Source organism: Nomascus leucogenys, chromosome 22a (assembly GCF_006542625.1).
Source record: "Nomascus leucogenys isolate Asia chromosome 22a, Asia_NLE_v1, whole genome shotgun sequence".
In the NCBI taxonomy this organism is placed as follows: domain Eukaryota; kingdom Metazoa; phylum Chordata; class Mammalia; order Primates; family Hylobatidae; genus Nomascus; species Nomascus leucogenys.
The window spans coordinates 107,261,239-107,287,740 of record NC_044402.1 but is presented as its reverse complement, the minus strand read 5'-3'; the positions used below and the strand labels follow the sequence as shown (position 1 = coordinate 107,287,740).

The 26,502-nt window shown below is 40.4% G+C and overlaps 1 protein-coding gene across 8 annotated transcripts in view; it reads left to right on the top strand.

Moving 5' to 3' along the window:
- Nucleotides 1-26,107, top strand: part of MDH1B (malate dehydrogenase 1B) — a 40,400-nt gene extending 14,293 nt beyond the window's left edge. For 3 of the 8 annotated variants that reach the window (XM_003253990.4, XM_030802458.1, XM_030802456.1), the window contains 7 exons: nucleotides 678-819; nucleotides 2,555-2,718; nucleotides 5,323-5,462; nucleotides 6,074-6,125; nucleotides 22,757-22,807; nucleotides 24,207-24,275; nucleotides 25,369-26,107. In XM_003253990.4, coding sequence (XP_003254038.2) covers nucleotides 678-819; nucleotides 2,555-2,718; nucleotides 5,323-5,462; nucleotides 6,074-6,125; nucleotides 22,757-22,807; nucleotides 24,207-24,275; nucleotides 25,369-25,397 — 647 coding nt within the window. In that variant the 3' untranslated portion in view covers nucleotides 25,398-26,107. Of the gene's footprint in view, nucleotides 1-677; nucleotides 820-2,554; nucleotides 2,719-5,322; nucleotides 5,463-6,073; nucleotides 6,126-6,382; nucleotides 6,476-12,682; nucleotides 12,761-22,479; nucleotides 22,808-24,206; nucleotides 24,276-25,368 lie in introns of all 8 variants that reach the window. The other 5 variants (XM_030802459.1, XM_030802457.1, XM_012501287.2 and 2 more) reach the window with 3 other exon arrangements.
- Nucleotides 26,108-26,502: the final 395 nt, after the last annotated feature.

Sequence of the window (26,502 nt, the reverse complement as noted above, 5' to 3'; positions counted from 1 at the left end):
TATTTTACTTCTTAGCATGTATCACTTTGTGTAATAGTTGTTTTCTCATCCACTTCCCACCACCCCTAGAATGTTGTAAGGATTTGGGCTGATTTGTTTTCTTCTAAACGTAGTACCTAGAGGTGTCTCACACATAGAATAGAATTCATAACTATTTGTTGACTAAGATGTTGCCCAGGGTCCTCTTACAATATCCTCATTTTGCCAGAGATGCAACCCATCAGAGAGTTAAATGATTTGCCCTAATTTCTATTCTAGTCTAGAACAAGAACTCCTTGTGAAAAACCAAAGCATATTAAAAAGTCCTTTCTCCCTCACCTCTCTTGACCTCCTACTCTCTATCCACCTCTCTCTCTCTCAATGGCAAGCAAAGTCAGGACAAACACCAGTGAAATAATTTTCAGTAGCAGTTTCTTTCAAGGAACATTTCATTATTTCTTTAATTTAATTATATACCATACCATTCATAGAACATTATTAGGAATTGCCAAACTATGACAGTTAGGGAGGTGATCCACACAATTTGCACAATTTTAGGAATCATAAACTTAGATTCATTTTATAGCAGAAGGACCAATCCTAAAACAAACATGCACGCAAACAAAAAATAGGCTTCAGGTAATTTTTTATGTTAATATACATTATTATTATTTTTCTAAACTTTCTATTCTTCACAGACATTAAGGATGTGATCATTTGGGGTAATATCAGTGGAAATAATTACGTTGATCTGAGAAAAACAAGAGTGTACAGATATGAGAGTGCCATTTGGGGACCTCTCCATTATTCACGCCCTGTTTTAAATTTGATTTTTGACAGGTACAGTATATCTTTAAGTGAAGCATACTGACAATGTTAAAATAAATGTTTAATGGTTGTAGTCTTTTAAATCATCTTATAAATCTTTGTACAAAAATAACTTGCATTGTTTAAACTCATATTTGTTCATGCTGTCTACTGAAGAAACAAAAAATTCCACAGAATATCAACTAGGTAATTGATTTTATTTTGAAATTATGAATTTTTATATTTCAGATCCTTCAGTAGCTCATATATTCAATTAAGGTTATCTCTAAAGCAAGCATGTATAAGGGAATCTTACTTCGTGTAAAGACAGAGCTATCTATCCAGGTTGAAATTAATTGAAATGTTTTCAAGAAAGGAATTAAGACGATGAGCAGGCACAGGCCAGACTGGGCATTCTGTGGCAGGAGGCTGAAGCAAGAGGTGGTGAGGAACACAGTCCTAGGACCAAGCCACCCAGGCTGGAATTCTCACTTAGCCACTTAGTAGCTGTGTGACTTTAGAGAAGCTGCTTAGTCTCTCTGTGACTTGGTTTTTCATCTGCAAAGTGGAAATGGTAACATGATAAGGGTCCTCCCTATAGGGTCTTGGGGAAGATGAAATGGATTATTCCCAATAAAGGACTTAGAGCTGTGTCTGCACAATAAGCACTGGCAATTATGATGAGGCAGAGGAGGAGCAGGAAGGAGCACCTCTGAAGCATTTTTTTCTAAACTTTACAGCACTTACCCAGTTGTAGCATTTTCTTTTGATTGCCCCTTGCATTCCTTTTCTTCCTCAGACCACAGGAACTTCACCCCTGCCTAGCGATGATGTGTCCCGAGTTCACTATTTTGAAGCATGATTCCTCTGCATTTGCTGCTTGGGCAGGACCAGTGTTGCATAGAGCAGTGTCATGCAGGGTTAGCAGAAGCTAACTAGCTGGACTATTCTCTGAATTTAGACTTCAGATCATAAAAACATAATTACTTTCCTAATTCTCAACGTGAATCCAGCTTGAGCACCCCAATCCAAAAATCAGAAATCTGAAATGCATCAGAAATCTGAAATGCACCAGAAATCTGAAATGCACCAAAAACTGAAACTTTTTGAGCACCAACATGATGCCACAAGTGGAAAATTCTACATTCAGCACCTTTGCTTTCTGATGGTTTAATTTACACAATCTTCACTTTGTGCACAAAATTATTAAATATGTTGTATGAAATTACCTTCAGGCTATGTGTATAAGGTGTATGTGAAACATAAATGAACTTTGTGTTTAGACCTGAGTTCCATCCTCATGATATTTCATTGTGTATATGCAAATATTCCAAAATCTGAAACACTCTGGTCCTAAGCATTTAGGCTAAGGGATACGCAACCTGTAATTCAATGTTTTATGAAATTATTTTGTTTAATGTGTAGGGTACTACTGGTTCCAAGATAGTGTCTACACAGGATCAATTCTTTGTAATGAAAATAATGGTTCTTGCCATTTTCAGCCACTTTTCTGTGTTCCATATTTATAGTATCATATTTTTAGTTTGACATCTTGGGAATCCTTTCCACTACATTTCACTATTTTTCAATTGACTTTTTATGAGGATTGAAGACACTTGAGGAAAGACACTAGAAATAAAGTCGTATTTCTATTTTGACTGTGGATTAGGTTTCTGATACTTAGTTCCAGTTCCATTGAGCCAGGGAATATCCTTTTTCTCTTTAATTCCTCTCTCCATTGTAAAATTGTTTCTTTCTCTCCTTACAGTGAGTGGGTGAAAAGAGAATTTGTGGCAATTCTTAAAAACTTGACCGCCACAGGAAGACAATTTGGAGGCATTTTGGCTGCACACAGTATAGCCACTACATTGAAATACTGGTACCATGGCTCACCGCCTGGGGAGATTGTATCTTTAGGAATATTGAGTGAAGGTAAATCTGGGTTTTTCATATCTTGTAAAATCTTAAAACCTCTATCTTGTAAAATCTTGCATATCTTGTAAAATCTTAAAACCTCTATGCCTCGTGCTCCTAATTCTGTGTCCCCACCCGTCTAGCTTAACATGTTCCATAAGCTGCCTGGACTTTTACAATTTCATAATCATTCATTCATTCAATTATTCATTCAGAAAGTCAACAATATATTGTATGGATGTGTTGGAAATACACATAGGAATTAAGACCTGGCCTCTGCCTTCAGGAAACCTACAGTGGAATAAACAAGAGCCAGATACATAAACAAAATCATGTTGTTAGGTTTTCCTAACAAGAGATAAAGGGAAAGCAAGGTCAATTCTAGGCAGGAAGCAGGTGGAACCAGGACAGGCTTCATAAAGAAGGTGACACTACAGTAAGCCTAAAGTATGAGGAGTGTTGACCTGGAAGACAAGAGTGGAAAGAACGCTGGGCACAGGGAACCATAGGAGCACAGACACAAAGGCAGGTTAGAGAGAGGCACTTCAGGACCCAGATCTCAGGCAGCGCTGGGGACGTGGAAAGGTTGCTCTCCATCCACAAATACTGCATGTAAACTTTTACAGCCCTAATGTTTTAATCCGCTAAAAACTATGCAGAAGAATTCTACATTTTTGTTTGTTTGCTTGAGATGGAGTCTTGCTGTGACGCTCAGGCTGGGGTGCAATGGCACCATCTCAGCTCACTGCAACCCCCGCCTTCCGGGTTCAAGTGATTCTCCTGCCCCAACCTCCTGAGTAGCTGGGACCACAGGCGCACACCACTACGCCCAGCTAATTTTTGTATTTTTAGTAGAGACGGGGTTTCACCATGTTGGCCAGGATGGTCTCGATCTCCTGACCTTATGATCTGCCCGCCTCGGCCTCCCAAAGTGCTGGGATTACAGGCGTGAGCCACCGCGCCGGACTGACTTCTACCATTTTTACAAAACAGGAAAGAGAATAGCTGCTGTTCTGTCATCTGTAAGGTCTATCTGAAGCATCTCTTCCCTTTGGTTTCTACTTTCTCCCTTAGCAAGCTAATTCACTCCCAGAGCTGCAGACCTGGACCTCTCTGCCAAGCTCTGGCTTCTGAAACATTGTCACCTGGATGTCATGTCACTTCCATCCAACATATACCAGACTGAATGTACTGTCGTCCTTCCCAATTGGTTCCATCTCTCGTATTCTTTATGTTATAAGTAGAACCATCATCTTCCCTATTGTTTCAGTGATGCCAGTGCAGGTTAAGGAAATCTCCCCAAATCCCTCATGTCAGAATTAATCTCTGTCTCTCCTCTGTATCCCCACATAGCATTTTGTTCCCCATCACAGAGAATATTATAGTGTGCCTGTTTTTGATAGTATGATTAGTTGCATATGTCCCCTTCCTTGTGGCACCCTGAGGGCAAAGGCTTTTTCTGGGCCACCTCTTTGCATCTTCACGGGAGAAGCATTTTATATGGTAGACACTCAATGAATCTTGTTCAATTGAAGTTAAGGTGCATGAACATTGCCATAGTGTGAATTCAGATCAGCAAATTATCTCCTTAGGGAAATAGGCATTTAAAACCTTACCTTTGTTTGTAGAAAGAAAGTTTAATTAATCTCTGTAGGAATTATATTCAAAAATAAACAATGCAGTACTTGGGGGAGGAGGGTAAATGATCATTGTCTGTCTCTCTGAAACCATACCAAATAGGTAAACCCTCAGACCTTGTCTGCCCATAAGGCTAGCTCTTCACAGATTAAACAAAATACAGCATTACTTGAGGACCTGGGAAGCTCTCTAAGGAAAAGTCTTTTAGATCTTGGTTTCTTGAATGTCCTCAATGTTTTCTTTGTTGTTTTTGTTTTTGCCCTGGTGACATTTTTGTTGTCTAGAATGGCAGAAATAATTTCCTTATGGATTGAGGCACCAGAAATGGGGATAATTTTGTCTGAATGGTGCTCAGTTAGTAATAAATATGGTCAATCTTTATATTTAGAGCACATCCAAATGTAAGTATTTCTGTATATCTTAGAGAAATTAAATGTGTTATTAAATGAAGGATTTCTGTTTAAGATATAGAAATATGTAAAGGAAATCATCCCACATGAAGCAAACACACACCAAAATACATGGCAAACTGGGGGCTGCAAAGGAATAACCAAATTTCCTGCCTCCCCTCCTTTCCCTTCCCAGTTCTTCATACTCTGGCTGTGTGAGTGCCATAGCAGGTGAGAAGAGTAGAAGGCCAGATGGACAAATGACTTAGGCTCATGGGCTGCATAGGGGTCCAGGGAAAAGCCATGCAGACAGACAAAAAGAATACAGATGGGGTTCAAAAGAGAAAGACTGCATTAGCCTCTGGATGTCAGATAAATACAGATGGCAGAATTGTTAGAACTTGGATAGTTGCTCAGTCAATCCTTGTAGAGGGAGTGTTTCAGTCCTCCTTGGAGAAGAATTCCGAGAAATTTAATTCCATCATTATCATTAAAAATCCTGTATTATGTCTGTCCTTTTCTACAATGCTTAACAGAAAAGGTGCATGTTTCTAAGTTCTGCTGTATTGCTTTGCTTTGTGTTTGCTCACTGCAGGCCAGTTTGGTATTCCTAAAGGGATCGTCTTTTCTATGCCTGTGAAATTTGAGACTGGAACTTGGGTGGTTCTTACAGATCTCAAAGATGTTGCAATAAGTGAACAAATAATGACCAGAATGACAAATGATCTAATTCAGGTAATGTCAGAATGGATGCAAGGGGACTGACTTGATAATGACCTTAAACTGATTCTCCTAGGCCAAGGCATACATTGGTTTTACTATGGATTCAATTTTTTTTTTTAATTCTTAAAAATAATGAGATGATAAAAGTTTGAAAAAAATCAGTGAAGGAACACTACTCATTTAGTTACACAGTTTCTGGTATGTTAAAAATATTTGTTCGATATTTAAAAATAAAGAATCAAAATGTTTTTCTATTAAAGAATAGTTAAGTTGCCAGGTGCAGTGGCTCACGCCTGTAATACTTTGGGAGGTCGAGGTGGGTGGATCACCTGAGGTCGGGAGTTTGAGACCAGCCTGACCAACATGGAGAAACCCTGTCTCTATTAAAAATACAAAAATTAGCTGGGCATGGTGGCGCATGCCTGTAATCCCAGCTACTCAGGAGGCTGAGGCAGGAGAATCGCTTGAACCAAGAAGGCAGAGGTTGTGGTGAACTGGGACTGCGCCACTGCACTCCAGCCTGGGCAACAAGAGCGAAACTCCATCTCAAAAAAAAAAAAAAAAGGATAATTAAGTTAGGAATTGTGGTCATTTAATTCTGTGATTATAAAATTTTTCAACAGGAGAAACTTGTTGCACTTGGAGACCAGATACATTTTCAGCCATACCAATCAGGTAAGCTCTTAGATGTGATGTTTTATTGGACTGCTATTAAAAGAGTATTAAAATATTTGTTATAACTGAATCACTGTTAATATGAATAACTCTCATTTATGTTTTATCATTTCTAAACTAAATTAATGACAAAATAAACTGTTAAGTTCAATGTGTCCTTTGAAATAAAACATCTCATAAGAATGTTAAAGAAAATACAACTTATGAACACTATGATCCTATAAATGTTGTAGGTATCATATTTGTTAATTTCCTAGGACTACCATAACAAATTACCACAAATTGGATGGCTTAAAAACAACAGAAATTTACTTGTTCACAGCTCAGGAGACTAGAAGACCTGATGTGAGGTATCAGCAGGGCCACACTCTCTCTGAAGACTTGAGAAAGAATTCCTTCTTGCCTTTTCTAGCTTTGGGTTGCAGTGCTTGCATTCCTGGCTTGTTGCTGCATCACTCCAACCTCTGCTTCCCTCTTCACATGTCTGTCTTTCCTCTGTGTCTGTGTTTCTAAATCTCTCTTTCTCTCTCCTTATAAGGATACCAGTCATTGCATTCAGGACCTGCCCTAAACCAGTGTGACCCCATCTTAAATTGATTATATCCGCCAAGACTCCATTTCTCATAAGATCACATTCATAGGTACCAGGCGTTAGGACTTCAACATATCTTTTTTTTTAAGACAGAGTCTTGTTCTGTTGCCCACACTGAAGTGCAGTGGCTCCATCTCAGCTCACCACAACCCCCGCCTCCCAGGTTCAAGCGATTCTCCTGTCTCAGCCTCCTGAGTAGCTGGAACTACAGGTGCACACCACCATGCCCAGCTAATTTTTGTATTTTTAGTAGAGACGAGGTTTCACTATGTTGGCCAGGCTGGTCTCGAACTGCTGACCTCATGATCCACCCACCTCAGCCTCCCAAAGTGCTGAGATTACAGGCATGAGTCACCACGCCTGACCAACTTCAACATATCTTTTTGGAAACACAATTCAACCCACAACACCAGGTTTATTTTTAGATAACTTTATTAAAAGCCAACAAATTTCAATAAGCTTATTTTTCTTATTGGTATTTTCTCCACTCATAAGAAATAGGGGAGGGCTGACATCTTTTCTTTGCCTTAAAGATGATCTCATCTTAGGTATGGATATATACATGTAGAAATAAATCAATTTATTTATGCAAAGGGCTTTAGTCAAGTGTCTTTTGGGCCCAATATTCCTTCCTTCTGCTAATGTGTGTGCAGTACCAACTATAAGCCAGTGCTAGGAGCTGGAAATACAGAGGTGAATGAGATAGACCTGATCTTGCCCTCTGGGAACCTGCAGTCCATCAAGGGGCTGGCCACACATTATATAGACGACTGCAGTTGTGGTGTGTAGGAGGAGTAAATGCTGGCTGCTATGCTGTCAGAGCTTATGCCTGTGGATAGAAGGGAAGAAACTGAAGCAGGAAAGTACATATCAACTTGTTTGGAAAAACTGTGGAAAAGCTCATGTGGCCAAAGCCAGAAGAGATGGAGCTGAGAGATACAGCCATGAGGAGTAGATGTGAGAGCTACAGAAGATTTCTAGATGGAGAGAACCTGGTCAGGTGTGGGATTAGTTTGAAAAACATCCTGGCCTGGAATAAGGCAAGGCTGTTTGCAGAAAGACTGGTATTGGGGGGGAGCGCATACAGCCAAGACCAGAGGCAGTAGAAATTTGAGAGATATTTAGGAGGTGGAATTATCAAGACTTGCTGATGAATCTGATTGGCTTTGGTGAATCCCAGAGTTCTTCTGGCTGAGCAACTGGGCAGATTTACTATTGACAAGGGGAAAATGGTAAAAGAATGAGAGAGAGAGAGAAAAAATATGAGAATGTGGGAGGAGTGTGTGTGTGTGTATGGGTGTATGTGTGCATGCACGCCTGTGGATGGAAAAGGAAGAAGCATGCTGCCAGATTAGCAAAAGCATGAGTTTCATTTCTTACATTTTGATTCTGAAATACCTGTGTGATATCTAAAATGGAAATGTCACATGGAGAACTGCATACTTCCTGGAGCTCAGAAAGATCTGGACTACAGTTGCCAAATGGGGAGTTGTTGCCTCATAAATAGAAATGAAGCTATCAGTATGATGGAGATTGTCTAGAGAGAAGGTAAGAGAAGAAAGCCTGGAGGAACTTAGCCTGTCATGGTTAAGTAGAACAGGAGCAACTGACAGAGGACAATGAGAAAGGCGTGGTCAGAGAGTCAAGATAAGTCCCTGGAATCTGATAACGTAAAAGACCTGAAGGCAGAGGGTGTTTCAAGAACAAGGACTGGTCTACACTGTCAGATGCTACTGGCATGTCAGATAAAATGATACCTGAAAAATACCCAATGGATGTATGACAAAGGTCATTTGTGACTTTGATGAGACCAATTTTGTGCAATGGAGAGGGCAGAAATGAGACCAGAGTAGAAAGGAAGGACCCTAGTCTTAGGGGCCAGAGTGTCACTCTGGAGCTGGCGTGCTCAGTGCTGTGGGCCAGAGGAATGTGCCATGTACCATGACAGCAGTGGGAAGGGCCCCATCAGGACTCTGATATGGTAGAAGGGCTTTTGGGAGGAGGTGACATCGAAACTGAGTTATGAAGAGGAAGGAAGGCCAACAGTCAGGGGCATGGTAGGAGTAAATGGGAGAGTTGTTCAATTCAGAGAAAGCAACGCATTCAAAGATAAAGAAGAAAGAAAGAACTTTTGAAGAACTGCCAATTTGCTTTATCTGGAAAACAGAGTTTGAGGAATGTCAGGAGGCCAGAAGGTAAGTAGAGGCCTTATTAAAACCAATGAAGGATTTTAGGCAGAAGAGGGATAGGAGCAGCTTCTAATTTAAAATGATCACTGTCTGCAATGGGAAGAATGAATTGGAGGGGGAGAGACAAGAAGCAGGAAGACTAGCTCTGTTGCTGGTGGAGAAATGATGAGGACCTTAAGCAAGCAGTGGCTGTGGGGATATAGGGAAAGAGCTATATTTGCAAGAGATACAATTGACAGAACTTGACCAATCTGACATTGAGGATAAGAGAGTGCTCAAGAGAGTCAAGAATGCCCCTGATGTTTTCAACATCTCAACACATGGTGGTGGTGTTATCTGAGGCAGAACTTCCCAAACAGTGGGCCACAAATGAATTGAGTGTGTAGAACTCTTGATCTCCTCAGTCCTGGGGGTAGAATCTGGGGCAGCTGGAGTCCCCAAGCTGGTTGCCTTTTGTCTTTGTCACTTACTATGTGTGCTGAGTCATGAAAATGATTGGGAAGATGCAATTAATGTAATGAATACAGGAGAAGGAGCAGACTTTCAAGAGACATCTAAGTGAAAGTTCTGGTGGGTAACAGACACATATCTCTGGAGCCCAGGAGAGAGCTCTGGGCTGGACGTGAGGACACAGAGTTGTCAGCAACTGATAGTAATGAGAAGAAACATAACTATAGTGACCTCCTGGAGGAGGACCTGAGTGGTGGGGGAGGGAAGACTTCTGCAGTTCAGAGTCTCTTGTGCCTCTTGGATTTTGTTCCATGTGCATGATATACATATCCAAAAATACAAAGAAATGGATAGATATCTGGATGGTTGGATGTTAACGTTTAACTACTATTAGAGAGGAGAGGGTGAAGATAGACGGGGAGTGAGCAGAAGGGTTCCCTGCTCGAGTAGAACTCAAGTGCCAGAGCACAGGGTCAGCTCCAAACTGAAAGTGTTTCTGCTGCTGAAGCTGGAGGGAAGGGGAGAAGGTGATGAATGCAGATGCAAGTCAGTGTGTGAAATGGAGGAATAAGGAACAAAACAGGCAGCAGGACCAGGTCCTGAGGGCCAAGGACTCAGGGAAAGGCTGGGCTTCTAAGGAAGGACACGAAGTTTTGAAATACAGGCATGTGCGCATAATGACATTTTGGTCAATGGCAGACGGCATGATACCACAGTGGTCCTGTCGCAAGCCGAAAGAGTGAGGGTCGTGATCAACTCAGTATACCACTGGAGGCTATATGAGTAAACAGCAAACTGTTCTCATAAATGCAGAATGTTGGCAAACTGACAAACTGCATCTACCGCCCAGAAGGAATGCTGAGGGCAGTCACGCCCCAAGCACACTGTTTCTTGTGATTAGGCACACCTGTAGCCTGTTAGCAATAATAATGTGAACCTGTGATCAATCAAGCAGCTGACCAACCATTAGCTCCTCCCTCCTCTTTCTACCCAATAAATATGAAGGGCTGTAGAAGCTCAGGGCTGCCTTTGCTCACTAGAAGCAAGGAGCCCCCTTCTTCTTCCCCTGACCCCTTCTTTTTCTTTAAAACAAATCCTTTTTTCTTTGTCTTCATTTCTACATTCATCCTCCTTCGTTCAGTCTGGTAGTAACTGTGGCAAACCGTGGCATGGTCCCATAACATAATGGAGTTGAGCAATTCGTTTTGCCTAGTGACCTCCTGATGATCCTGACCCTGTGTAGGCCTAGGCTAATAAAGTATGTGTTTGTGTCTTTGTTTTTAAAAAAAAATTTGAAAAGAAAAAAGTAATTTTTAAAAATAGAAAAAAGCATATAAAAGGACATAAAGAATCTAAAGAAAAAGGATATAAAGAAGAAATATTTTTGTATAGCTGTACAAGGTGTTTGTGTTTTAAGCAAAGTGCTAATACAAAAGAGTTTTAAAAAACATAAAAGCTTATAAAGTAAAAAAATACAGTAAGCTAAGGTTAATTTATTATTGAAGAAAGAAAAAATTTTAAAATAAATTCAGTGTGGCCTAAGTGCATGGTGTTTATCAGTCTGCAGTAGTCTACAGTAATGTCCTAGGCCTTCACATTCACTCGTCACTCACTCACTGACTCACCCAGAGCAACTTCCAGTCCCGCAAGCTTCATTTATGGTAAGTGCCCTATACAGTTGTACCATTTTTTAATCTTTTATGCTGTTTTCTTTTCCTGTACCTTTTCAATATTTAGATATGTTTAAATACACAAATACCATTATGGTTACAATTGCCTACAGTATTCAGTACAGTAACATGCAGTGCGGGTTTGTAGCCTAGGTGTATAGTAGCCTATACTATCTAGGTTTGTGTAAGTACATTCTCTCATGTTCACGCAATAACAAAATTGCCTAGCAATGCATTTCTCAGAATGTATCTCCCATTATTAAGTGACGCATGACTGCAACTGTTAAGGGGAAGGGAGAGACACAACACAGAAAAAAATATAATGTTTTTCAGAGCTAAGGGCTCTGTGGAAGTTAGGGACCATTAATTTGTAGTGCCTGCTATGTGCGATTGTGTGATTCCTTGCAAAGATGCTCAGCTGCCTGGATGCAGGAGCAGAAACCTAGATGCATGATTGTAGTAAACTCCAAAATATTAGAGTATACTGCCACCCCCTGCTGTTAGAATAAATGCAGTTAGAGTAAAAATAACACCACAATGTATTCCAACAAAATTTTGGGTTTTTCCATGTTGACTTTATTTGGAGTAGCAAATTATTTCCAAAAAGTTTTTATTTTTCTCACATTTGTGCACGTGCTTTACTGTGCCTTAAATAGGTGCTAAGGTGACTTTGGTTATCCACATTGAACATGAGAGTGGAAAATGAGTCCAGTTCACTTAGCATTTGGGAACGAAGAAGGTGAGGCAAAGAAATTGAAGGCCATTGCAAGAAAGCAGATGAAGTGATAGACTATGGGGGTCTAGATTGGATAAGGAAGGAAGTAATAAATAGAAATAAAATTAAAAAGTCCAAACAAAGGGGATATTGAAACTATTTAACAACAGTATGGGTACAGATCCCAACCAATTAAAACAGTTGCTGCCTTTCAGAATGGACTAACTGATCAAAATAAACTGCAGGGGACAGAGTGGGTGCCATTAGTCCAGACCAGAGAGGGTTGAGTGAGGTGAAAGTACAGGAAGCTGGGGAGGAAGGACAGAGAGAGGGTGGGGTTTGGGAATTCAGATGAGGTTCTGGCTGATGGCCAAGTCACCAGGAGAGGGCCAAACCAAAGACCAGAGGAGGCAGGAAGGTGGAAGTGCAGGCACAAAGGGATATGTAGAAGTCCAATCGGCTGTTGATTTTAACTCAAATTCTTTTATTCTCAGAATTTAGAGGCCCTCTGTGTGGCTTCCTGCACTAGGCAGAATAGAGCTTCAAATTCATTTCATGGGAGTGGGCTACAAAGCAGTCATTCTAAAATTGATTCCATTGACTTGTAGTTAGTCCTAGCTGTCCCATATATACTTGCATTATAGACAGTTTTGTGACAGGAAAAAAAAAGACTTGATTTTATGCTGTGTTTTTATTAACAAAGGTCAAGGGGTTTGTGTGTGTGTGTGAGTGTGTGTGTGTGTGTGTGTGTGTGTGTGTTTGATCTTAACTCTGTCACTTTTGGCTCTTGTGCCCGCAAAGAAGCACTCTTCGAGATATTTCAAAATCAGAGAATCTCACAGTGTGGAGGTCTCTGGTTACTAACATATCAATGAGATTATTCTTGTGTGAGGCTTGTTTAATCTCTTCGATTAATGGAATACTTAATTTCCTGATTTCAGAAACTGAACTATGTAAAAAAGATAAAAGGATCTCCTTACTCATCACAGATGACAGCCAGGAAGAACAGGTCTCAGATGGTAGGTACACTTACACTCAATTTTTTAAACTGCCCTTTTTATTCAAGAGTTAACACTACATTGCAAAGAAAGAAATTTGATCACCCACCAACCATAAAGTGGGAGTTAAGTCATCCTATATTCAAAAAATAAGATTATATTTAAAATCTGTTTAAGTCTTCGGAGAAAATTACCAGATAGTCACTGCGCACCTTCTATCTGCTGGTCACTGTGAGAGACACTGGGCACAATAAGGAAGTGATGGCCCCGCTCACAGGGGAAAGGAGTCATGAGAATATGAAAAGGTAAATGCCAAGACACACAGTGAATTAAATGGCTTAAAAAAACAAAGCAAGACAGGTCAAAAGGAAGAAAAGTACTTAATAAATAGTCTAAAAACACATGAAAAGGAAAAAGCCTTGTATAAAGGAGAAAATTTAATTACATCTTGAAATCTAGTTGGGATATAAGATGGCTAAAGAAAAATGGGCATTTCTTCAGAAACTGAGCTAGTTCAGTCATGGAATATGAAAAATGTCTGGAGATCTACTGTACAACAATGTACATGTCTTCCGAATACAGTGTCTTCCGGATGCATATAGGATAGATGAAGCTGGAAAGTCAGGTAGGGGCCACCTGTTGTCTAGCTGAGTGGTTAGTTAGCAGTATGACTGGTGGATGGTGGATGATGGGACTGTTGATGAAAGAGTTAGACTCTGTGGGATATTTTAAGAGATTTATTCCAAGCCAAATATGAGTGACCATGGCCCATGGTACGGCCCTCAGGAGGTCCTGAGAACATATGTCCAAGATAGTCGGGGTACAGCTCAGTTTTATATATTTTAGGAAGGCATGAGACATCAATCAAATACATTTAAGAAATACACTGGTTTCATTCAGAAAGGCGGGACAAATCAAAGGGGGTGGTGGGGGGGCCTCCAGGCTATAGGCAAATTTAAACATTTTCTGGCAGACAATTGGTGAAGTTTGTCTAAAGACCTGGGATTGGTAGAAAGGAATGTTTAGGTTAAGATAAAGGATTGTGGAAATGAAGTTTTATTGTGCAGAGGAAGCTCTCAGATAGCCGACTTCAGAGAGAGCAGGTTATAATTTGTTTCTTATCAAGGGTGCCTGGCTCTTCATTAATTATCTCCTGGTTCTGGGGAGGAAGGAAGGAAAACAAAAGGAAGAGGAGATTCTCTATAGAATGTGGATTTTTCCCACAAGACATTTTGCAGGGCAATTTCAAAGTGTGGCAAGGAAATATATTTTGGGGTAAAGCATTTTGATTTTCTTCCTTGTTATGGCAGAGTCAGATTGGAAAGTAAGTCACGATATACAGGGTTAAATAAAACACATCTGGTGAGAATTTATGGTTTATAGGGCATGACTCTCCAGACCCCTTAGAAAGGAATTTGGGTGGCCGAGCACGGTGGCTTACGCCTGTAATCCCAGCACTTTGGGAGGCGAAGGCAGGCAGATCACCTGAGGTCGGGAGTTCGAGACCAGCCTGATCAACATGGAGAAACCCCGTCATACAAAAAAATTAGCTGGGTGTGGTGGCACATGCCTGTAATCCCAGCTACTCGGGAGGCTGAGGCAGGAGGATCACTTGAACCTGGGAAGCGGAGGTTGTGGTGAGCCAAGATCACACCATTGCACTCCAGCCTGTGCAACAAGAGCAAAACTCTGTCTCAAAAAAAAAAAAAAAAAAAAAAGAAAAGAAAAGAAAAGAAAGGAATTAGGGCAAAATAAAAAAATCGGAGCTTAGTCCTCAGGACAAAGCACAAAATAGATGGAGTCAGGCTTAGAGAATTAATCCAACTGTAACATGAGCCCTATAGGGGATTATCAACAGCCCAAATCACTGTTCTGACAAGCGTGGTGAACTCAGTCCCACCTAGACAGTGTCTCTCTAGATATCTGAGTGGCAGCATTATTATTGCATTGGCCCAACTGGTGTTAAGCAACACTTAAGATCTGAGGGCACCAAGCCCCTTGTGAGAACTGAGGGAAACTGTAAGATCTGTCATGAAGGAGATGGCAGTTTTCCAAGGTGGAGTAAGAGAAGCCAAATTGTAGAGTGTGTATTCCTGAGACTACTCGAATCAGAACAGTTTAAGTTGCTAATTACAGTTTCAGGTTCTTAGACCTCTACCTGAATAAATCATAAGCTTATGCAGATTAAAGTACTTTAGTTGTGATAAAAGAGAGAAAATGGGGTTGATTTAAGGTTGTTTTGCAGACCATTTGTTGAATAAGCATAGAATCAAATATAACCAATTACAGTGTTTTCCACATTTTGAGAAACATTTCCATAAGCTTAGGTGGATTGTAAAAAACATATAGTGATTAATGAAATCAATTTAATCACTAGCATTTTTCTCACTGAAATAGAATGAAATTGATAAGAAAACAGTAAGGAGACCAGATATTTTTCCCTAATGAACTAGAATAGAATAGAAAGAAAAAGGCAAGTAGGAAAAACAAGAAAAGGGTAAGTATGACTAGATTAGTTTATTAGGGTTCCCTAGAGGGATAGAACTAATAGGATACATATATATAAAAATATATATAATATATGATATTTATATTAAATATATATTTATATATTAAATATATATTATATTTACTATATATAATTATATATTAAAATAATATATAATTTTTAATAATTATATATAAATTATTATAATTATATATAATTATAATAATATATAAATATATATTTTTATATTATATTTATATTTTTATATTATATTTATATTTATATATTTATATATTTATATTTATATATTTTTATATACATATATTTATATATTACATATTTATATATTTTATATAAATGTATTTATATTTTTAAATATTTATTATTAAATATAAATATATAATTATTATATATTATATATTATATGTTATATAATATATAATTATATGTTATATATTTTATATAATATTCTTATATATTATAATATATAATTATAATATATAATAATTATATATTATTATATATATTTATAAATATATAATTTATATAATATATACTATATTTATATATGATGTATTACATAATCTATATTTTATATATTATATAAAATATTTATTATATATAATATATAAAAATACATCATATATAAATATATATTTTATATATATAAAGGAGAGTTTATTAAGTAATAACTTACATGATCAAAAGTTCCTACAGTAGGCTGTCTGCAAGCTTGAGGAGCAAGGAGAGCCAGACCAAGTCTCAAAATTGAAGAACTTGGAGTCCAATGTTTGAGGGCAGAAAGCATCCAGCATGGGAGAGAGATGTAGGCTGGGAGGCTAGGCAATTCTCACCTTTTCACATTTTTCTTCCTGCTTTATATTTGCTGGCAGCTGGTTAGATTGTGCCCACCAGATTAAGGGTGTGTCTGCCTTCCCCAGCCCACTGACTCAAAGGTTAATCTCCTTTGGCAACACCCTCACAAACACCCAGGATCAATACTTTGCATCCTTCAATCCCATCAAGTTGACACTCAGTATTAACCATCACAAATTCACCCCTTGTCAACTTGAACCCATACACATCTCCTGAGATCATACATAATCTTCAAATAAAGACAATAATAAGGTCATAATTATGCCTAACATAATACAACTATCCTTCATACAACCGGAAACGCACTAATTTCCAACCCAAATACTATTACATAAAGTTAACAATACTTAAATGCTAATATGAAGTCAATAAATCTTATTTCACATGATAAAGGAAAAGGAAATAAAATGAAGATATTTTCTTAGTACAAGTGTATACATGCACAAACATGTTTTTAACAAAAGAAGGAGGAAACACTCATGACAGTTACAGTCCTCGTTTCTGCAGCTGGTCATGTGGTTGCAGCTGGTATTGATGACTATCTTCTTCTACTACCCATTCTGTATTCCCTTTGCCTTCAGCAAGCGCCTCAGCAGGTCGTGGTTTTTTCCATGGTGGAGTGACCCAAGCCTTCATTCCTGAGGGGTCTAGACCATTTGTAGTCCTGCCTGGATTGGGCTATTGTAGTTTCCCACTGACCTTAATCACAGGGCATAGTAATACTAAGATAGGCCCTAATGAATCTCCTGTATTCCATGCATACTCTTCCTCACCTCCATTCTGGAATAGTAAACTGATTTCGTCTGATAGTCTGGGTCAGTCACCCCAGCCAACACTGTAACTCCCTTCTTAGCCTGTTGCCTGAAAGGTAGGAGGAGCCCAAAGTGTCCAGGTGGCAATCTTAACTTCCAGTTTAATGGGATTTTTGTGTCTCCTGGTGGCAGCGTTCTTCCCTCTGGAACTAAGACCTCTAGGCCAGCAAAACATAATGTTACATGAACAGGAAGCAAAAATGTTGCTAGTGGATCATTAGAGGTGATGGTGAGTGGTGCCACTTCCACTTCCACCCCTTGATTCCTAGACAGGTGATTCCTGGCTATGGGAGAAACAGTACCATATATTGGACACTGATTCAGAGCATACATGGCCTTCTGGAGAACTTTGCCCTAGCCCTGCAAAGTATTGTCACCTAGTTGGCATTGTAACTGTGACTTCAAAAGGCCATTCCACCGTTCTATCAATCCAGCTGCTTCAGGATGATGGGGAACATGATAAGACCTGTGAATTCCATCAGCATGAGCCCACTGCCCCACCTCTTTAGCTGTAAAGTGAGTGCCTTGGTCAGAGGCAATGCTGTGTGGAATACTATGCCAGTGGATAAGGCATTCCAGGAGTCCATGGATGGTAGTCATGGCAGAAGCATTGCGTGCAGGATAGGCAAACCTATATCTGGTGTAAGTGTCTATTCCAGTGAGGACAAACCTCTGCCCTTTCCATGATGGAAGAGGTCCAGTATAATCAACCTGCCACCAGGTAACTGGCTGATCACCCCGAGGAATGGTGCAATATCGAGGACTCAGTGTTGGTCTCTGCTGCCAGAAAATGGGGCATTCAGCAGTGGCTGTAGCCACATCAGCCTTGGTGAGTGGAAGTCCATGTTGCTGAGCCCATGTGTAACCTCCATCCCTGCCACCATGGCCACTTTGTTCATGGGCCCATTGGGCAATGACAGGAGTGGCTGGGGAATAAGGCTGAGTGGTGTCCACAGAACAGGTCATCCTATAAACCTGATTATTAAAATCCTCCTCTGCTAAGGTCATCCGTTGGTGAGCACTCACATGGGATGCAAATATCTTCAGTTTGTGACCACTCAGAGACGTCCATCCACATACCTCTTCCCCAAATTTCTTTGTCACCAATTTTCAAATCATGCTTCTTCCAAGTCCCTGACCATCCTGCCAAACCATTGGCTACAGCCCATGAATCAGTATATAATTGCACATCTGGCCATTTCTCCTTCCATACAAAGTGTACAATCAGGTACACTGCTCAAAGTTCTGCCCACTGGGAAGATTTCACTGCTGTCCTTCAGGGATTTCCTAGAAAGGGGCTGTAGTGCTGCAGCTGTCCACTTTCGGGTGGTGCCTGCATATCGTGCAGAGCCATCTGTGAACCAGGCCCTAGCCTTTTCTTCCTCTGTGACCTGATCACAGGGAACTCCCATGAGGCCATCTGTACAGGCTGGGGAAGAGAAGGCAGAGTGGCAGGAGTGGAGACCACGGGCATTTGAGTCACTTCCTCATGTAACTTACTTGTGCCTCCAGGACGTGCTTGAGCCCAATCACATATATACCACTTCCATTTCATGATGGAATGCTGCTGTGCATGACTCATTTTATGGCTAGATGGGTCAGAAAGCACTCAGTTCATGACAGGCAATTCAGGTCACATGATGACTTGATGAGCCATAGTCAAACGTTCAGTTTCCACCAAAGCCCAGTAACAGGCCAAGAGCTGTCTCTCAAAAGGACAGTAGTTATCTACAGAAGATGGCAGGGCCTTGCTCCAAAATCCTAGAGGCCTCTGCTGTGATTCACCTACGGGGGCCTGCCAAAGCCTCCAAACAGCATCCCTATCTATCGCTGATACCTCAAGCACCATTGGATCTGCTGGGTCATACGGCCTAAGTGGGAGAGCAGCTTGTACAGCAGCCTGGACCTGTTGCAGAGCCTTCTCCTGTTCTGGACTCCACTCAAAACTGGCAGCCAGCCTTTCAGGTCACTCAATAAGTGGGTGGAAGTAACACACCCAAATGAGGAATGTGTTGCCTCCAAAATCCAAATAGGCCCACTAGGCATTATGCCTCTTTGTTGGTTGTAGGAGGGGCCAAATGCAGCAACTTATCCTTCACCTTGGAAGGAATATCTTCACAGGCCCCACACCACTGGACCCCTAGAAATTTTACTGAAGTAGAAAGTTCCTGAATTTTAGTCAAATTTATTTCCTATCTTCTGGCATGTAAATATGTCACCAATAAGTCCAGTGTTTGCTACTTCTTGCTCAGTGGATCCAGTCAGCGTAATGTCAAATGTCATTAGTGTAATGAACCAGTGCGATACCTTGTGGAAGTGAAAAGTGATCAAGGTCGCTCCGAATGAGATTATGACACAAAGCCTGAGAGTTGATATACCCCTGAGGTAGGACAGTAAAGGTACATTGCTGGCCTTGCCAACTGAAGGCAAATTGCTTCTGGTGGGCCTTATGGACAGGAATGGAGAAAAAGGCATTTGCCAAGTCAATGGCTGCATACCAGGTACCAGGAGATGTGTTAATTTGCTCAAGCAATGAGCATCTGGTGCATCTGGTACAGCAGCTGCAACTGGAGGCACCGCTTAGTTAAGCTTATGATAATCTACTGTCATTCTCCAAGATCCATCTGTCTTCTGCACAGGCCAAATGGGAGAGTTGAATGGGGATGTGGTGGGAATCACCACCCCTGCGTCTTTCAGGTCCTTGATAGTGGCACTAATTTCTGCGATCCCTCCAGGGATACGATATTGTTTTTGATTTACTATTTTTCTAGGTAGAGGCAGCCCTGATGGCTTCCATTTGGCCTTTTCCATCACAATAGCCCTCACCCTACCATTCAGGGAGCCAATGTGGGGGTTCTGCCAGCTGCTAAGTTTGTCTATGCCAATTATGCATTCTGGCACTGGGGAAATGACCACAGGATGAGTCTAGAGACCCACTGGACCCTCTGGAAGTCCGACCTGAGCTAAAATTCCATCAATTACCTGAACTCCATAAGCCCCTACTTTAACTGGAATACCACAATTATGTTTTGGGTCCCCTGGAATCAATGTCAGCTCAGAGCCAGTGTCCAGAAGTCCTTGAAATGTCTGATTATATCCCTTTCCCCATTGCACGGTTACTCTGGTAAATGGCCAGAGGTCCCCTTGGGGAAAGATGGGAGAAAGATTCACTGCATAAATTGTCAGTAATGTAGTGGGGTCCTTCCTCAAGGGGGCTCGGTTTCCCCTTCATTCAAGGGATTCAGGGTCTGTAAACTGGCTCAAATCTGGAAATTGATTGAGGGGCCACGATTCTTTTTTATAATTCAAATGTGTCTTTTATCCATTCAACCTAGAAGTTTTTTCCTTATATAAATTAAGTAGGAATGCAATAGGCTTCCTGTCAATTTCACTTCTAGGAACACCAAGATTAATTAGCCAATGCCAGAGCTCTACACAAGTCAGACTATTCTGATTGCTGCTTTGTCTCTGCTGTCCATTATGGCAGTTATGCCCACCTTGCCTTTTTTTTTTTTTTTTTTTTTTTTTTTGAGATGGAGTCTTGCTCTGTCGCCCAGGCTGGAGTGCAGTGGTGTGATCTCGGCTCACTGCAAGCTCCACCTCCCGGGTTCATGCCATTCTCCTGCCACAGCCTCCCAAGTAGCTGGGACCACAGGTGCCCACCACCATGCCCGGCTAATTTTTTGTATTTTTAGTAGAGATGGGGTTTCACCATGTTAGCCAGGATGGTCACGATCTCCTGACCTCATGATCCACCCACCTTGGCCTCCCAAAGTGCTGGGATTACAGGCGTGAGCCACTGCACCCGGCCCCACCTTGCCTTTGATGGTTGGTTAAGTGCCACCACTTGGCCCCTGCCACCTTGGGATCCACTTATTCCCAATGTATTTAAGTTTTGTAGTTGAGTGACTGTGGTTCCCACTTAGATCTGACATAGAGAGAAGAGCAATTACAAGGCTCTTCAAAGATGCAGGTGCTACCCTCACAAATCTATTTCACAAGGCATTGGTCAAGGGTATATCTTCTGTACCCTCCCAGCTGGGATGAGTAGGTCTAAAGTGACTAATCCACTCCACCATCCCAATCTCCCTAAGCCTTTGGATCGCTTCCTTTAAGCCAAGGGAGATCAGGCATTTCCAGCTCACTCACAGTGGGCCATCTTTTAATCCATATTTCAGTTAACCAAGCAAATAAACTATTAGAACCTTTTTTAACTTCCCGAGCTGCAACATTAAACACAGAGTCCCTACTTAGTAGGCCCAAGTCAATAAATTCAGCCTGATCCAACTCTATGTTCCTTCAACTATTATTCCCATACCCTTAATATCCATTCCCATGCCTGTTCTCCAGATTTCTGTTTATATAAATGAGAGACATCGGCTGGGCACAGTGGATCATGCCTGTAATCCCAGCACTTTGGGAGGCCGAGGTGGGCAGATCACAAAGTCAGGAGATCGAGACCATCCTGGCTAACATGGTAAAAATCCATCTCTACTAAAAATACAAAAACAAAATTAGTCAGGCATGGTGGCAGGCGCCTGTAGTCCCAGCTACTTGGGAGGCTGAGGCAGGAGAATGGCATGAACGCAGGAGGCAGAGCTTGAGCCAAGATCACACCACTGCACTCCAGCCTGGGTGACAGAATGAGACTCTGTCTCAAAAAAAAAAAATAGAGACATCAAGCAGCTCTTTTTGAGTGTAGCACACTTCTTCATGGGTCGTACTCTCAACCTCACCTCTAGAGGCCCACCGAGACTTTAGTCTAGTTATAGGTCTAGAAGCAAACAAGGGTGTTAGTGGTGGCTACTGAGGAGAATCAACATTATTTTTCCTGGCAACTGCCTCAGGGGAGGCCGTCACTCTTGCCTCAGGCAGCACAGGGTTTATCTCCTCAGACAAAGGTGGAAAGGCTGATGACAGCATGGGTCAGAGAGGGGATGTTGCCACTACTGGGTATGGGGAAGCTGTTCCTTCTGGCAAAAAAGGTTCATCAGAGTTTACAAACTCAGTGTCCCCAGCTTCATCAGGGTTCTCCCACACGTCTCCATTCCAAGTTGCAGCGTCCCATTCTTTTCCAATTAATGCCCTCACTTTAACAGGAGACACCTGGCAAGGCTGTGCATACACTTTTCGTTGCAATTCAGCCACTCACATAATGAGAGCTTGTGTCTGTTTTTCCACAATTTCAGCTCTTTCTTTACAGGAGATAAGACTCACTCAGGGCAATCTTTGCAGATTTGAGGCTCAGTATCTGCTTCTGAAGCCAGGAGACAGAATCTCTGAGTTCATCATTTTCTTTCATCACTTTGTCCACTGAACTTAGGAGCAGCTAACCAGCTTCATTATGTTCCTTTGTTCACCACATATGGTCAAAGGTATTATGTATAGAGTCACTAAACTCCCTGCCTCTCATGGGCTGTGAATCAGGAGTGTCAAATGCATTTATTTTGCATAACTCATTAAATAGTTCATGCCAGGGACTATCAGTGTTCTCCATACTATTAAAAGTAGAGTCCTCAGCCCACTGACTCAAATGTTAATCTCCTTTGGCAACACCCTCACAGACACACCCAGGATCAATACTTTGCATCCTTCAATCCAATCAAGTTGGCACTCGGTATAACCATCACAATTAGAAAAAGATAAGTATTATTTCATGTAATTTTTTGTTTCATTAATACGTACACAAATATGCACATTGGACTATAATGTAAAATGTGCCTTTGATTGTGGGTCATAGTCACTGAAGTTTGAAAAACATTGACATAGAACATCTCATGACCTAGTTAGGTTGTTGGTTATATTCTAAATCCAGCAAGTTTTATTTAATTTTGATTTCAGGACTTAAAGATCTGGTCCCTGATGAAGAAAAAAATCTAGTTATGTCAGATCGTAAGTCAGTGGGGTTATAAACAATGTCTATATTGCTAATAGTCATGATTCATATTGTCCAGTTGTTAGAGAATAATATTCTGGTCTAGTGACCAAAGCAAGTTTTAAATAAGTGCTTCTTTTCATATGCTTCACAAACACTTTGAAATGGGCATAAAAGTGTCAACTTTTTTTAAAAAAGCACTAAAACTGCTTCCTTGTCATATTCACCTCAAACTCTCCCAAAATACTCTAACTTCAGCTCCAGTCCCTTGTATCTCTTGCTTCTCGCCTTTCCCTTTTCTTCTCAATTCTTTATTATGAAGCCGAAAATAACCAATAGGGCAAGACAGCATCGTCCTCAGAACACAGGTGAGAGGAAGAGACTGAGAGAGCCAAGTTAGAATTCTCCTTAACAGGGAAAATCTGGGAATTTTTGTCTCATTATGTGTATATATATCTCATCATATATATAATTTATAATGTATTACATAAATACACACACATATATATGCTGTTGACCCTTGAACAGCATAGGTTTGAACTGCACAGGTCCACTTATCATGCAGATTTTTTTCCACCTCTGCTATCCCTGAGACAGCAAGACCAATGCCTCCTCCTTCTCCTGCTCCTCCCCAGCCTAGTCAACATAAAGAAAATGAGGATAAAGAACCTTATGATGATCCATTTCCACTTAATGAATAGTAAATATATTTTCTCTTCCTTATGATTTTCTTAATAACATTTTCTTTTCTCTAGCTTACTTTATTGTTAGAATGCAGTATGTGATACATATAACATAGAAAATATATGTTAATCAACTGTTATCAGCAAGACTTCTGGTCAACAGTGGGCTATTAGTTAAGTTTTGGGGGAGTCAAAAGTTACGTGTAGATTACTGATCACACAGAGGAATGGTGTCCCTAACCTCCACATTGTTCACGGGTCAACTGTATACATATAATGTGACTGCTTGCAAATATTTATGTAGAGAATTGTATTTTTTCTAAAGCTGCCTATACAAACCGTATATCAAAAAAATAATAATTTAGTCTGTTTCCATTTTTACAGCTTCATCTGAAACTATCTATTTAGAAGGAAGCTAGCAATCATTGAGAAGTTGCCCAGTGGTTTATGGAGGCCAGGGAAGGAGGCTTCATAGGGATGTTGGTAGAAAGATGCTATACTGAGCAGTTGACTGAACATCTGCTTGTTCATATTGTCCACTCAGGACATGGATAAGTCATCATCAATGTTTGAGACTTTATATAACAGTGGTCTAGCATCTTGTAACTCCTAGGAGAGCAGTGAATTCAGAGAAACCTCAGAGTGGAAGGAACAAGATAGAAGAAAATGGAAATAACTGCAGAAATTATTGTGCTTTACATACTAAAAACTATTCTTTTAACTCTATTTGCAGCAGCAGATTTTCCAAATCAGATTCCTCAAACCACCTTTGAAAAGCCACAGAGTCTTGAGTTCCTAAATGGTAGGTGGTAGACAAAACATTAACTAGTATTTTCTTATTCTACAAGTGGAACTGGGTAATAGAGGATCAAGTTTCCTTGCAATACTGTTCTTGTCAAACCCTCCCCACTTCCCACATTCCCCAGGGACCCAGCCTTGGTTGCTTACTCTCCTGGATCCCAGCTTCCCACTTTTTTTTTTTTTTTTAAGACAGGGTCTGCTCTGTTGCCTGGGCTGAAGTGCAGTGGTGCAGTTACAGCTCACTGCAACCTCAACCTCCTAGACTTGTGATCCTCCCAACTCAGCCCCTCAAGCAGCTGGGACCACAGGCATGCACCACCACACCCAACTAAGTTTTAATTTTTTTTGTAGATCTAGGGTCTCACAATGTTGCCCAGGCTGGTCTCAAACTCCTGGGCCCAAGTGACCATCCACTTTGGCCTTCCAAAGTGCTAGAATTACAGGCGTGAGCAACTGTGCCTGGCCTGCTTCCCACTTTTGCAACCAAATCCTTAAATCCTTCATTAAATCCTTCCCTCAAGATGAGTAAGTAAGGAAATTGACACAAGTAATCTGCACGTCCAGATTTCCCAAGTATATAACTGAGTTGAAAACAAAGCTGATGTAGATTTCTTTGTGGTTGACCAGTCAGGATATTCACCCCAGCCCCCACCCTTTTATTTAAATGTCCAATAAAATGAACAAAATTTCATGCACCTTTCATTCTGAAATGTATGGTATGATGGACTTAGGAATGGGGCTAATCAGGGGGAATTAGGATTGGTGCATAGAGGACCAGCAAAGCCAAGAGCAGAAATGGAGCTGACAACATAGCTGAATACACGATTTGGAATGAAAAGCAAGGTGCCAGGAGAGAGCACATAGAAATAGCTTGTGGCCAGGGAAGAGGCCACAATTAGTTTTGTTATATGAAAATAGCTAACTATGATCTCATGGCTTTATTTCCCCATGGAATCACTTTCACACATGCACTTTCTCAGCTATTGAATCATGAATACAGGAATCCAGCAAAAAAAAAAAAAAAGCTAATAATAACATATGCTACTAAAATATTTTGGAAATAGTTATGTCTTTTCATTCTTTTCCTTTTACAGACTTTAAAGGCAAAACCGTGGAATCCTAACAGATCCAATTGGATGAAATATATAATTACTTGGTAGCATAATAAACATAGAAAGAATTTATATGAATGTCTATATTTAAGGAAGAATAATTTGAAAGATTTATGTCAGTCTTAGATAATACCATGCAAGGCAATTAAATCACTGTGACAGCACAAAGGCCAGAGTTCAGTCATTTTGCATTACTTGTATCCACTCATGTTTGTTTCATAATAATTGCATTTTCTTAGAACTATTTTGGTGTCAAATGCTATTTTTATACTATGTTAAAATAGAGTTGTCAGTCATTGCATCTGCCCATACGTCTTCTGAGAGGACCTGCTTCCTTCCGCCAGCCATACCTAAGACCTGCACCTAAGTGGCCATGTTTGCTCAAATGTCCTCAACACCTTGGCCTCAACTAATTAGGCCAAACAGATGTACTTCACTCAAGGAGAACCAATCATATTTTCTCTCTCTCTCTCAAAGAAAAATTGAACTGAGACCAGTGAATAAGTTGGTGTCTGGGTCGGGTTAATGGTAGTGAACTATGTGCCTGTGAGCTCTTCAGAGCTGGTTGGGTTCACCACCTTCATAAGACCTGCCTCTGTACCCTTTTTCCTTGGGTGTGCTTTGTATAAAGGTCTGTACAATAAATCACACTTTTTTAAAGCTTAGATTGAATAGGTTTCTGCTCCTTGACAACAGATATGGCCTGAATAAAATGAATTTTGAAAAAAAAGCATAATATTTTTACTATATAATTGCATGGTTTAAGTAAAAATTACAGTCTTTTATTAAAGCAGTAATAGCCAAACCAGTATGCTCAGATATTTTCCAGCTAATAAGGCCCTTTACAAATGCCAATTAGGAACTTTTGAAAGCCCAGGAGTCATGTGAAAAACTGCTGATATCTGTGCTTTCTCTGTATGTTTAATAGCTCTTAAGATACAAATCACTTTCTGAAAATTCAGGGAAATTGTAGATGCATCTTCTGCATTGCTTCTGCACCATCATAACGCAATGGGTAATTTCAAACCCATGACTGACTTTTGCTTGTTTCCAAAGTCAGCACTTCATTTGACGTTATGGTGAAGAAAGCTTAATATCCATGTTAAGGACATTGAT